Raw genomic sequence first — 14,179 nt, 5'->3', positions numbered from 1 at the left:
TCGTACTGATATATTTAAATGTTTTTTATGGAGATTATTTCAACCAAAAATGATTTTGTCCAAGTGGATTCAAAGTTAACCAAAACACTGTCTATTTTGTTGTTCAGTCATAGTGTGAATATAATAGTATTAATTAATATATTTTAATTTATAAATATTTTGAATGTAATATATAATTAATTTATATTTAAATTTTTTTTTTTTTTGGAAAAACAATCATTCATAATAAATTTCTAGTCCATTCTCCAGTCTTGAATTTAAAGAAAAGAGGGATATAAATGTAGATTCCTCTTTAAATGTGGCTCAAATAGATTGAGAAGTGGTGAAGAAAAATGAGCCTGCACATGTGAGAAGAGATGAGGCCCATTAGACACTAAGGCTGGTAGTCTCTCCAGACATAATCTCCTTCACTCGTGCTCTTCTCCTGGCCGATCAATTACTACTGCCTCCTGAAACACTTTGGCGGGGGACACTCAAGCCTGGCAGCCCGCTTCATCATCAGCTTTCTGGGCTTGTTGCCTCAGGCCCATTTCTGCCACATAGAGGAGGAGATGAAGCTGTTTATGATGGTATGAGTGGGGATTTTGGCTATTGAGACGTGTCTGTCCGCTCCTGACATGACACTGAGGCCACACACACACACACACACACACACACACACACACACACACACACACACACATAGGGCTTCTTCACTGTAATTCCTTTCTGAACAGACTCATTATCTATAATTGTGATTCATGATGACCTACGTTTTACTAAGTTTCAGGCCCTTTTGTTCAGTTTTGTAGACCTGTCATAACATCTGCTGATGAAAACCAAGTGTTTTGGGAGATATATACATCGGTATATATTACAGTATAGAATAAATGGAAGATTATGAGGGCTAGACTGGGAGAATCTTTTATTATCCAGAGATATCTGAATTCATGTTTAGAAGCACTTACTATTGGATTTATATAAAATATTAGATGTAAAATACAAAATTTAAGCATTAATATTTAATACCAGCCTAATACCATAGTCAAATGGTCAAAATTTAATAGGTAGTTCTCTAGAGCAAAGGTTTTCAAACTGCATGAGAACCCCCAGGGAAGAAGAGAAATGGAGAAAAACAGCATACAAATGTTAACAAAATATTTTATAATAAATAATAAATAAATACATTTTAAATTAAATATAAATTAGTAAATACAAGAGCAAATAAATACATAAATTATTAATATTAATACAATTAATAAAACAGTACAGCACTATGAGTAGAAAAACAATGTAATAAAGTTAATATAAACAAAATATTTTCCAAATAACTTTTTTTTTTGACATATTAAAAACCCTGCCCTAGAAAATGAAAAATTTAACACTGCATTTAAAAGTCGCAATATTAGTATGTGTACTTGCTAGGAATCGAACCCATGACCATGGTGTTGCTAGCGCGATGCTCTGCAAGATCATTCTTCTGTTTAATGAATACTGTGAATTTGGACGTAGCCTACTATTGTTTTTGCATTCTGTTTTCACCTACTATATATTCTAGAGAAGTATGCATATCGGATGCAGGTTTACTGTAGTTTAGTCTGCCAGTGAGGGAAAATTGCACATCCACCATCTTCCAGAAGGGGGCAGGATTGCTCTGTGTATGCGTTATTAGCTGTAACATCCCTGACCACTAGAAACAGTCACACTTGGCTTCTGTTCATCTTCCTGCCCATCTCAATCTGTGGGATTTAGGTGTAATCCCCTGAGCATACAAACCTGCCCTCCAAACTCCTCCTTAACCGACCAAAGCCCATTGATCACCAAGTGAATCTGTCTTAAGACCACTACAAAGGTGTCAAAATATAACCCACTATGAGAAAACAAAACTGCACTGTTTAATATAGCTCATTATCTTCACAGAATCACTTCACCTCTCAGAGGCCCTTCACTTAAAACCCTGTCTCCAGTGAGCTATCCTGCCCTCAACGTTCACGGGCATTGGATTTTCATCTTAGTTGACTGGCTCTTTGCAGTTCACCTTCTCATGATCCCTTGGTTAAGAGTGAGATGGGCAGCGAGACGCAGAGCTGGAGGGTGGCCCTGACTCTGGGGGATGGGAGGGAGGGACTCTGCACAGTAACTCTGGAGAGGCACAGACTCACTGCTCTTCAGTGGAGAGGAGGAGAGGCACATTAATCATCCCAAGACATCTGTTCTTTCTGCTGCTTTAGAATTCTGTCAAAGCACTCCTGACTTCCCCCCTATTGCCGAACAGAAAAATGGTAAAAAGAAAAAGAAAGACGAGAACTGGTGGAAAAAGCCAAAAATTCTCATCTCTTTGTCATGGTCAGACTGAGTGAAACATTAGATTTAAGTCTATGATCTTCACATCTCATTAAATTCCAATTCATTTGACTTGAGTCACTGACAGGCAGCTATAGTGGGCATTTAAAGTCGCCATGAAATCCAAGTATGCAATAGTCTTTTCTTCCCTATAGAGTGGTGCAGGGATTACATCAGATCCCGGAAGACTAATTCACCTCTGGTTTCCTTGAGATTTTCCTATGGGGTTTTTCAATTTATGAGTAAAATAAAGTCTGTGGGAAACATAACTTCACGATACTTTAACGTTTTGTTCTACAATGTAAATTACACACACCCATACCGAAAAAAGTGCATTTTGAAGCAGTTATGTTTATTCTTGGAAACAAATGTTTCTAATAAGTAAATAAAGATATAAACACATTCAATTCACATTCAATTTACAATCATATCATATTCAATTCAATTCACATTCAATTCACATTTCAATTCACTTTCAATTCACATTTGAATTCAGTTCACATTTGAATTCAATTCACATTCAATTAACATTCAATTCACATTCAATTCATATTCAATTCCATTCAATTCAATTCATATTCAATTCCATTCAATTCAATTCACATTCCTAACCCTAATTCACATTCAATTCACATTCGATTCAATTCAATTCACATTCAATTCACATTCCTAACCCTAATTCACATTCAATTCACATTCAATTCAAAATTCGATTCAATTCAATTCAATTCACATTCGATTAAATTCACATTTCAATTCACATTCAAATCACATTCATTAAATTCAATTCAAATTCAATTCGCATTCGATTCACATTTAAATTCAATTCACATTCGATTCACATTCGATTCAATTAAATTCACATTCAATTCACATTTGATTCAATTCAATTCAAATTTGATTCAATTCAATTCAATTCAGTTCAATTCACAATCAATTTACATTAATTTCCCATTTCAATTCAATTCACATTCAATTCACATTCGATTCACATTCGATTCACATTTCAATTCACATTTCAATTCACATTCAATTCACATTCAATTCACATTTCAATTCAATTCACATTTGATTCAATTCAATTCACATTCATATTCATATTCAATTCAATTCAATTCAATTCACATTCAATTCACATTCAATTCACATTCATATTCAATTCAATTCACATTCGATTCACATTCGATTCCCATTTCAATTCACATTCATATTCAATTCAATTCACATTTCAGTTCACATTCAATTCACATTCATATTCAATTCAATTCACATTTCAATTCACATTCAATTCACATTTCAATTCACATTCAATTCACATTTCAATTCACATTCATATTCAATTCAATTCACATTTCAATTCACATTCATATTCAATTCAATTCACATTTCAATTCACATTCAATTCACATTCGATTCACATTCGATTCACATTTCAATTCACATTTCAATTCACATTCAATTCACATTCAATTCACATTCAATTCAATTCACATTCAATTCACATTTCAATTCAATTCACATTTGATTCAATTCAATTCACATTGAATTCACATTCATATTCATATTCAATTCAATTCAATTCAATTCACATTCAATTCACATTCATATTCAATTCAATTCAATTCACATTTCAATTCACATTCAATTCACATTCATATTCAATTCAATTCACATTCGATTCACATTCGATTCCCATTTCAATTCACATTCATATTCAATTCAATTCACATTTCAATTCACATTCAATTCACATTTCAATTCACATTCAATTCACATTTCAATTCACATTCAATTCACATTTCAATTCACATTCAATTCACATTTCAATTCACATTCATATTCAATTCAATTCACATTTCAATTCACATTCAATTCACATTCATATTCAATTCAATTCACATTCGATTCACATTCGATTCACATTTCAATTCACATTCATATTCAATTCAATTCACATTTCAGTTCACATTCAATTCACATTCATATTCAATTCAATTCACATTTCAATTCACATTCAATTCACATTTCAATTCACATTCAATTCACATTTCAATTCACATTCATATTCAATTCAATTCACATTTCAATTCACATTCAATTCACATTCATATTCAATTCAATTCACATTTCAATTCACATTCAATTCACATTCAATTCAATTCACATTCAATTCACATTGATATTCAATTCAATTCACATTTCAATTCACATTCAATTCACATTGATATTCAATTCAATTCACATTTCAATTCACATTCAATTCACATTCGATTCAATTCACATTCAGTTCACATTTAAATTCAATTCACATTTCAATTCACATTCAATTCACATTCGATTCTATTCAATTCAATTCACATTTCAATTCAATTCACACAGTGAAATTGAAACCAGTGAAACCGCCCGCGTTTTGCTGCTTTCCGCATATCGAAAGGGCCTTAAGAAGCACACAGATAATTCAAAATTCGAGGAGTTCAGAAATTACAGCGGACAATGACAGCGTTTTCTGTGTACTGCTACAGTAAATTGAACATTAATCACGGCGGAATCATAGCCGAGCGTTATGTTCAATTGTTTTCTGGACATTTAATTGACTAGAAGTACTTCAGACATAAACCAGCACCGTTTAGACGTACATACTGAATTGCGTCTTCTCCAGTTTAAATATATTTAAATAAATAACGCCATTGATAGTGTAATGTCTAATCTTAACACAATGGAATACTAAGGCAATTATGCATGTCATTTGTTCAGAGTCTGTAAAGAGTTTGCCAAAGAAATGGGCTGTGTGTGTTTATGACAATTGTTTAAATTTATTTTATTTATTTATTTGTTTATTTGAAAAGGGACAATGTACACTAATCAACATTCAGAACAAATGTAAGCGTACCCAAATTAGCCACAGGCGAGTTTTCATCGGCAGTCCCCTTATATATAAGGGGACTGCCCCTTCACCCTCAAGAAATTAGATCTCTTGACTAATGAAAAAGAAGACTATTGTAGGTTTGTTGTCCAATGGCCATGTATTTTAAATTGCAGAAGCACATTAGACAGTAATGAGATATAATTTATACTAATGACATTTCAGAAAATAGATTCTGATTTCTGACTATTCAGTAGCTATATGTCTATAAGCACTCCTGGTTTTTGGTGGCAGTGCTGCTTTGTTCATGTTCTTACATCATTTGTTTCATCCAAATATCCAAATCTTTGATTTGCAAACTATTGTAATGTCCACTCTTACTTCTATCCCATGATTTTAACTGTCCACTCACATTTTAAAGCTTATCCAGCTCTTTAGTGAATGTGTTGCAATTCTTGAATCATGCGAGGCTTAGACAGTTTACATCCATCACATTACATCACAATAAACACATTTTTTTGTCCATTAGTAAGCATTGCAGTAATCTGTCACTGTTATTGTACATAGGCAGATGTTTACATTGTGCAAAAATGCTGTATAATGTTTTATTTTCAGAGGTCTTCCCTTTTTTTTTGATTTGTAGAAGGTAAATTGTCTTGCATTTGCATTAATAAACAGAATTAATGAATACAACCCATTAGCCCTTCTTCAGTGATTTTAATCATTTGAATTACATCAGAATTAAAGGTGAAATGTATAATTTTTCCACCACTACATCATCAACTAAAATTGCAGAAATTATAAATGTTTTAAGATATTTTAATGTTTCCTGATGGTTGGTCATACAGATAGTCCTGCCCCAAATTCAAACCATATATAATACACATATTATATAAATATAATGTAATGGAGTAGCTAATAAAGATTTGTAATTATTTTTAAGCTGTTCATGTAAATACTTTTATGTTTAAGATGCTGTCGAGAGAGAGAGAGCACATCTTACTGCTGATCCAGGAAAAGTTACATATATATTTGGAAGATTGTGTGAAATTGCATCGATTGTTTATCCTTTATTATCCATTAAGTCAAGTCAAGTCAAGTTTATTTATATAGTGCTTTTCACAATACAGATTGTATCAAAGCAGCTTCACAGTATTAAATTAAAATAATACATCAATGCTTGTTTCTAGTGGAAAATGTCCACGTTTGGTAATGCTGATCAATAGTATTGTTGATTGATTAATTAAATTAAATATCCCAAATATCCCCAACTGAGCAAGCCAAAGGCAACAGTGGCAAGGAACCGAAAAACTCCATCAGGTGACCTAATGGAGAAAAAAAAAACCTTGGGAGAACCCAGGCTCAGTCGGGGGCCAGTTCTCCTCTGGCGTTTATGAACTAGAGGTTGGATTTAACTGTAAGATTAAAAGTATTATATGAATGCCTGGCTGAAAAGATGCGTCTTTAATCTAGTTTTAAACTGGGAGAGCGAGTCTGAGCAACGAACAGTATCAGGAAGACTATTCCAGAGTTTTGGAGCTAAATGTGAAAATGCTCTCCCTCCTTTGGTGGATCTGGATATCCTAGGTATGACCAAAAGCCTCAAATTTAGTGATCTTAAAGAGCGCGATGGATTATAGGGCGATAGAAGATCCGTTAAATAGACTGGAGCTAAACCGTTTAGGGCTTTATAAGTCAGTAGCAATACCTTGTAATTAATACGGAACTTTATAGGTAACCAATGTAGTGATGATAAAATTGGTGTTATATGATCATATTTTCTTGATCTAGTAAGAACTCTAGCGGCGGCATTTTGGACTAACTGTAGCTTGTTTATTGAGGATGCAGGACAACCGGCTAATAAAGCATTACAGTAATCTAGTCTCGAGGTCATGAATGCATGAACTAATTTTTCTGCATCAGAAACTGATAGCATGTTACGTAGCTTAGCAATGTTTCTAAGGTGGAAAAAGGCTGTTCTTGTAACATATGAAATATGATTTTCAAAAGACAGGTTGCAGTCTAGTATAACACCTAGGTCTTTTACTGTAGAGGATAAAGTAACAGGACATCCTACTATGTTAAAGTTGTAGTGTGAGAGGTTTTGTGGGCGTTTTTTTAAACCGATGATTAGTACCTCTGTCTTGTCTGGATTTAATAAAAGAAAATTGTGCGTCATCCAATCTTTTATATCTTTAACACACTCTGTCAAATTGGATAATTTAGCGTTTTCATCTGGCCGTGATGAAATATAGATTTGAGTGTCATCAGCATAACAATGGAAACTAATTCCATGTTTTCTTATAATATTTCCAAGTGGCAGCATATATATTGAGAATAACAGAGGGCCTAACACAGATCCCTGCGGCACTCCATAGTTTACTGGAGTTATGATCGATTTTTCTCCATTTAAATAGACAAAATGGTAGCGGTCAGATAAGTATGATCTGAACCAACTTAATGCTTGCCCTTGAACACCAGTATAATTTTGTAGTCGATCTAAGAGTATTGTGTGATCTATAGTATCGAACGCAGCACTAAGATCAAGTAAAACTAGTATTGAGATACAGCCTTGGTCAGATGCTAAAAGTAAGTCATTTGTAATTTTAACGAGCGCAGTTTCAGTGCTATGGTGCGGTCTGAATCCAGACTGAAACTTTTCATAGATGTCATTTTCTTGCAAGAAAGAGCCTAGTTGAGCGGACACCACTTTTTCTAGTATTTTAGACATAAAAGGAAGATTTGAAATGGGTCTATAATTTGCTAGATTATACGGGTCTAATTGTGGTTGCTTAATGAGAGGTTTTATAACTGCCAGTTTAAATGTTCTTGGAACATGACCTAAAGATAAAGATGAGTTAATAATATTGAGGAGAGGCTCTTCCACTATAGGTAACACTTCTTTCAGTAGTTTAGTTGGTATAGGATCTAATAAACATGTTGTTGTTTTAGATGAAATGATGTTTATTTAACTCTTTTTGTTCTATAGTTGTAAAGCACTGTAATTGTTCTTGCGTCGTGATAATTGAGGCTGAATTATAAGGCGCGATTGAGGATTGAACGTTTACAATTGTGGTTCTGATGTTTTCTATTTTCTCAGTGAAGAACTTCATGAAATCATTACTACTAAACTGTAACGGAATATTTTATTCAGGTGACATCTGTTTATTTGTTAGTCTAGCCACGGTGCTAAATAAAAACCTAGGATTGTTTTGGTTGTTTTCTATTAGTTTGCGGAGGTGCTCAGCCCTGGCCGCTTTAAGGGCCTTTTTATAACGTGACATACTGTCTTTCCATGCGATTCTAAAGACCTCTAAATTAGTTTGTTTCCATTTACACTCTAAATTACGGGTTTCTCTCTTTAGAACATGCGTAGTATTGTTGTACCATGGTGCTTTACTTTTCTCTCTGACCTTTTTTAATCTAATGGGTGCAACAATATCCAATGTTCCAGAGAGAATGGTGCTCATAGTGCTAGTTAATTCCTCTAGTTCATCTGTTTGTTTGGGTTCACTGAGCAGCTGAGACAGATCAGATAAGCAATTTGAAAAATTATCTAAGGTGGATGGAAGGATTGTTCTGCCTGATCGATAACGCATGATATATTACAGGAGTATGTAATATGCAAGTTACCATGTAATGGTCAGTGACATCATCACTTTGTGGAATGATATCTATATCGGTTGGATCGGTTCCATGTGATATAATTAAATCGAGTGTATGATTAAAGCGACGAGTTGGTCCGGTAACGTTTTGCTTGACCCCAAAGGAGTTTAATAAATCTGTAAACGCAGACCCTAACGCATCATTTGGATTATCTACGTGTATGTTAAAATCTCCAACAATTAATGCTTTATCGACATTGACTAATAGGTCTGAGAGAAAATCTGCAAACTCTTTTAGGAAATCAGCATAAGGCCCAGGTGGTCTATATACGGTAGCCAAGGCTAGAGATAATAGGGAAGTTTTTCTAACATCTAAGAGCGTAACATTTAGTACAAGTACTTCAAACGAAATAAACTTATAACCCGTTTTCTGACTAACATTGAGAATATCTCTATAGATTGTTGCAACACCGCCGCCACGACCAATCAGACGGGGCTCATGCTTATAGGAGTATCCTGCTGGGGTAGACTCATTTAGACCGAAATAATCATTTGGTTTAAGCCATGTTTCAGTAAGGCAAAGTACATCGAAGCTATTATCTGTGACTATTTCATTTACAATAACTGCCTTAGGTGTGAGTGATCTAATGTTTAGAAGACCTAGCTTTAGAAATTGGTTTTGTTTACTAATAGCAACATTTTCTGTTTTAATAACAATTAGATTTTTCCTAGATCCTGCAGTAAATTTATTATTTGATCTCACTAAACGAGGAATAGACACAGTTTCTATGCAATGTTCTACACTAGAATTTATATCAGTTAAATTGGTGCAGCAAAGACTATGATTTGGACTTTTGGTTACTAGTCAAAAGGTATTTAACATTTTGGAGATGTTATCCGACAGAAGATCCGCTCCTAATCTGCTTGGGTGTAAGCCATCAGCACGGAAAAGCCTAGGACGCTCCCAAAACAGATTCCAATTATTTACAAAGAGCAGTTTGTGCTCATTGCACCATGACATTAACCATTCATTTAGCGCGAATAATCTACAAAACTTTTCTTGTCCTAGTCGGTACGTGGGAAGCGGTCCTGACATAATAATCGTTGTTTCAGGCGATGTGCTGCGTACCTTATCGATCAGATTTCTGAAGTCTTTCTTCAGAACCTCCGTCTGGCGCAGCCTGATGTCGTTCACTCCCGCGTGCAGAACCACAGTTCCGACGCGCTTGTCACCATTCAGAATCTCGGGAACGCGAGCAGCGATTTCAGAAACACGAGCAGCAGGAAAGCAGTGACTGTGCACCTTACTTTTAACTAACGTAGCGTGTACGTGCCGAACGATGGAATCGCCGATGATCACAGCATCGCGTTCAGTTTTGCGAAGAGGGGAGAAGCGGTTTTGGGTGGATATCTCGAAAACCGGGAGGGTCGGAGAGAGTCTTCTTGGTCTAGACCTGACTCGCGTCTTCCGCTGCGGAACCATCCAGGCTTCGTGGTGGCGTGTTGGAGCCGGAGTGAACGAGACCATGGCTGATCGCGACCTCAGCGCTCGGGACCGATGTTGAGAAACGCACGGAATAGACGAGGTCGGAGTTAGCTGGTTAGTAACGTTAATCACTGATTTGTGTGCATCGGCGCGTGATGTTTCAAGAGCTAAACGCCGGTCTATCAGCTAGGCTTGTCTCACTAAAAGGTCATAGATCTGTTTCTCAACAGCTTCCAGCTCAGACTGCAATGCGTGAAGCTCAAATGTGTCCTCACCTGCACCAAAAGGTAGACTACTTACATCTGATATATTCGCCATTTTAACAGATGGTCAGTAAGTTAGCAACGACGCTACCAGTGATGCTATCAATATTAATACTAATTTATGACTGAAGTCTTGGATATAATCCGTCTTTTTAGTGGTACGGGTGTAGAGTAGACGCACGATAGGCGAAAAAATGTTTGTTTGTAAGTGAGTGTGGAGAAGACGCGTTCAGCCGTGATCCCCAGGAGTAATCTTTAAGAGTATCCGGCGTTGGATCACTAAAAGGCTTGAGACGCGTCTGCTCAACAGTCCGCGTTGTGACTATGAGGTTTGAGCAGCAGTGCTTCTCAGTGAGGAAAAGTAGAAAATGTTCGTTGTAAGTGAGTTTAAAGAGAAAAATCAAGAATTATAAATCAAATCGATGGAGCTGCAAAGACAACAACAACGCGTTCAGACGCGACGCATGCGCATTCGTCAACCGGAAATTCTGGTTGATCGGAAGTTCTAGGAGGATTATATGGCGCTTTTCCACTGCATGGTACGGTACAGCTCGGTTAGGTACGGCACGCTTTGGCGCTTTTCCACTGCATGGTACGGTACGGCTCGGTTCGGTACGGCTCACTATGGCGCATTTCCACTGCATGGTACGGTACGGTACGGCTCGCTTTAAATGGTACCACCTCTGTTGAGGTTCCAAGCGTACCGTACCGATACTAAAATGTGACGTGAAAACACTGCAGATCACTGATTGGTCAGACAGAATCATCACTACCAGCGTCATTGTATTTACGACACACGAGACACTAAACACGCTAGATTTAAATAGCCAGTAGACAACAGCCAACACTGTAGCGCCTGTTTTAAAAGTATTTGCTTTAAAAAAAAAAAAAAGAGTATAAACTTCAAAAAAGAAATGGCTGAATCGTGGTCAGTGGACGAGGTGCAGACGTTCCTCTCGTTGGTTGCCGAGGAGTGGATGGGGAAACACGGAATGAAAAATTCGCATTTAATATGATGATGTCATGGCAGTAGAGACGGCAACTATAACGATCAGTCAAACTTGATCTTTAAATTCTGAAACATTACGTGGTAGGACTGTTACCAACAAGGAATCTAACAGACATTGGAAAATAGTTTTGATGCTTGCTTGACTACCTTTGTAAGACTGGCGAACTGGTCATATACAATACACATACACTGATAAACGCACATACCAATATTCGTTTCAAAAAGGGGTTTTATTACATTTTATTTGAACGCCGGCTACATTCTTTTGTGACTCTGTACAATATTATTTTCCTACTAAAGTTACATTGAAACTGTTACAGTGAATCCGTCCATGCATTTGTGTCTGTACCTCTTGTATGCAAACCTAGAGTTCTGTATTTACCTGTAGATGGGTTACATTTGTATTGTATTTTTCAGTGTATATATTTAAACATACAAAAATTTACTAAGAACACCAATGAACACTATGAGATCAGGCTACATATTAATCTGGGAAAGTAGACAACTTATTAACAAAGAAAGATTGCACAGAATGCAGAGTTCACTTTTAAAGCCTACTGTATATTTATAATATAATATATGACCAAAGGTAGGCAAATGTTAATCATTACAGTAAACAGTAAACCCACCCAGGTTCAAAGTCCACGCTCAACTTCATGGAGGAAGTTACTAAATTGTTTCATGGCATGTGATGGAGAGAAAGAAATTGAGAAGTGGTATAAGTATAGAAGTATAGAAGAAAAAAGAAGAAGAAGTGAAAGTTGTTTAAATAAATCTCTAGTAAACTGAAAGTGCAAAAGGCATCTGCTGTGGGGAAATAGTGGAAGCTAGTGGGGTAATACAGTGATTTTGTAATAGAACGTCTCAACTAAAAATGTTTTGAGTGATTATTTGGAAAACCTTTTGCGTTGAGTTCTGATGCCATCGTAAGTCATCGATGAGAGAGGTTCCTAATTGAAAAGTTCTAGGAGGATTATAGTGCTCTGATATGTAGATCTCTTCGATTTTGTTCTTGTTCTTGTTGAGTTTCACAATGACTCTGTCCATGTTGCTCAGTTTATTATGTGGATCATAGTACTTCCTTACTTCATAGGGAAGATCCTCAGAGTGTGGGTAGTGAAGGTTTCCTATGGTGAAGTAATATGTCTGTTTGTCCTTCAGTGGAGGGAGCAGGGACCCGCTGTTATGAAACACATGGAACCCAAACTCTCCAGCCACAGGATTGCAGAGAGCCATCATGTTATTGTCAATGCAATTTTTCACATACCACTTAATTAGAGCAAGTCCGTGTCGGGGTGGTGGAGTTCCAAATCCAGTCTCCTTTAGCTCCTCTTCAGTGTTTAATGTTTCAATGGTGATGATGACCAAGATGGCAAACAAAAGGCTGAGATGTTTTATCATTTCTGTATGAAGTTTGCAGGGAGAATGATATATTAATTTAACATCAAAACAGCTGGAAAAAATGACTAAAGCCTTAGAGTCAACATTAAATCACAATTCACCTTATTTACTTTCTTAATGCACATTCCCAGCTAACAGGGAACATTCTCAGAACTTTGGCTAACATTCTGGCAAGGTTCCCTCAAAGTTATTTTCTATATACTGACACTTAGGATACTGATCTGAGTAAGAGTATTGTCAACAATCCTTTTTCCCCTTTCTATTCTATTACATATTTTTATCATGTTGGCATGAATAGAATGTCTTGTACCTGTTTTTCCTGTTGGTATTGTTATACATCTAGACATAAACTTGTTTAAATTAACAGGAACAGACACCTTTAAATTCCGGAGTGTTTCTTGCATCTCATTTACAGTTTTTGGAACATGTGCAGAGCTTTTTTAAACAAAGAATAACAGCAAAAATCGTACACTCTATTAAGACGTCATGTTAATTTACCTGAATGATGCAGCAGAACGTGGGTTTGGAATTTCTTGAGGAGGCTGTGTATATTTTGTGAGGCTAACTGCGTTCTTATAGAATGTGGGTCCTTGGTTTGAGAGTTACGTTTTTCAGGCTTATTTTCTCGCCCTATCTAAGAGGAAGTGGTTAAATATGTGAAGTCTACATGACAGATGTGTTCTGCCCTGTTGCCCGGTCTCAGTTCCGGATTATGAATTATCAAAATGCATTCATCTTAATCCTAACAGCTCTGATTCAATTCAAAACATGACAGCTGTGAAATTAAAACACATAATGTGGTGACTGAAAAGAGAAAAAACACATTTCTTCTTCCCTAGAGAAAAGCAAATATGGCATGCGATAACTTACAGGATCTGTGCTTTGAGATTTTTTTCAAAGAATATCTGCAGGTGGAAAGTCCAGTTTCTGTTCATGTGTAAACTCCCTTTCAGGCAATTCAGTTCACTCGTGGCTGTTTTGGAACCCCCATCCCTGGCAGCTATTTTCTGTGTAGGTAATAGGCATGTAAGTGCTTTCAACTCTTGAAATCTGTTTAAAAGAGTGAGATGTCCATAACATTGTCAAGATAATATTTTAATAACATTTTTCAAATTAGCTATAAAATCGGACAACAATGGTATCATAAATTTTAGCTCAAAAACAATTTTTTTTTCAAGAAGGTCCAGCTTATGTGCTTTTTATATTTTTGAGTAAGCAAACTATTCAAAA

General features: G+C 36.0%; 1 protein-coding gene across 1 annotated transcript; it reads right to left on the bottom strand.

Annotated features, from left to right (window-relative positions):
* Window positions 1–11,761: 11,761 nt before the first annotated feature.
* Window positions 11,762–13,580, bottom strand: LOC311067519 (uncharacterized protein). Its single transcript, XM_084089428.1, has 2 exons — window positions 13,448–13,580; window positions 11,762–12,951 (listed from the first exon to the last, which is right to left on the bottom strand). Exon 2 carries the CDS (start codon window positions 12,947–12,949, stop codon window positions 12,413–12,415), a length of 537 nt encoding a protein of 178 aa, XP_083945554.1. The 5' UTR covers window positions 12,950–12,951; window positions 13,448–13,580; the 3' UTR covers window positions 11,762–12,412.
* Window positions 13,581–14,179: the final 599 nt, after the last annotated feature.

Source organism: Abramis brama, assembly GCF_963993115.1.
Source record: "Abramis brama genome assembly, chromosome: 17".
Classification (NCBI taxonomy): domain Eukaryota; kingdom Metazoa; phylum Chordata; class Actinopteri; order Cypriniformes; family Leuciscidae; genus Abramis; species Abramis brama.
This window is presented reverse-complemented; position numbering and strand designations above follow the sequence as displayed.

Coding starts and splice junctions, on each gene's coding strand:
- LOC311067519 (XM_084089428.1), bottom strand. CDS start 12,949: ATGATAAAACATCTCAGCCTTTTGTTTGCCATCTTGGTCATCATCACC.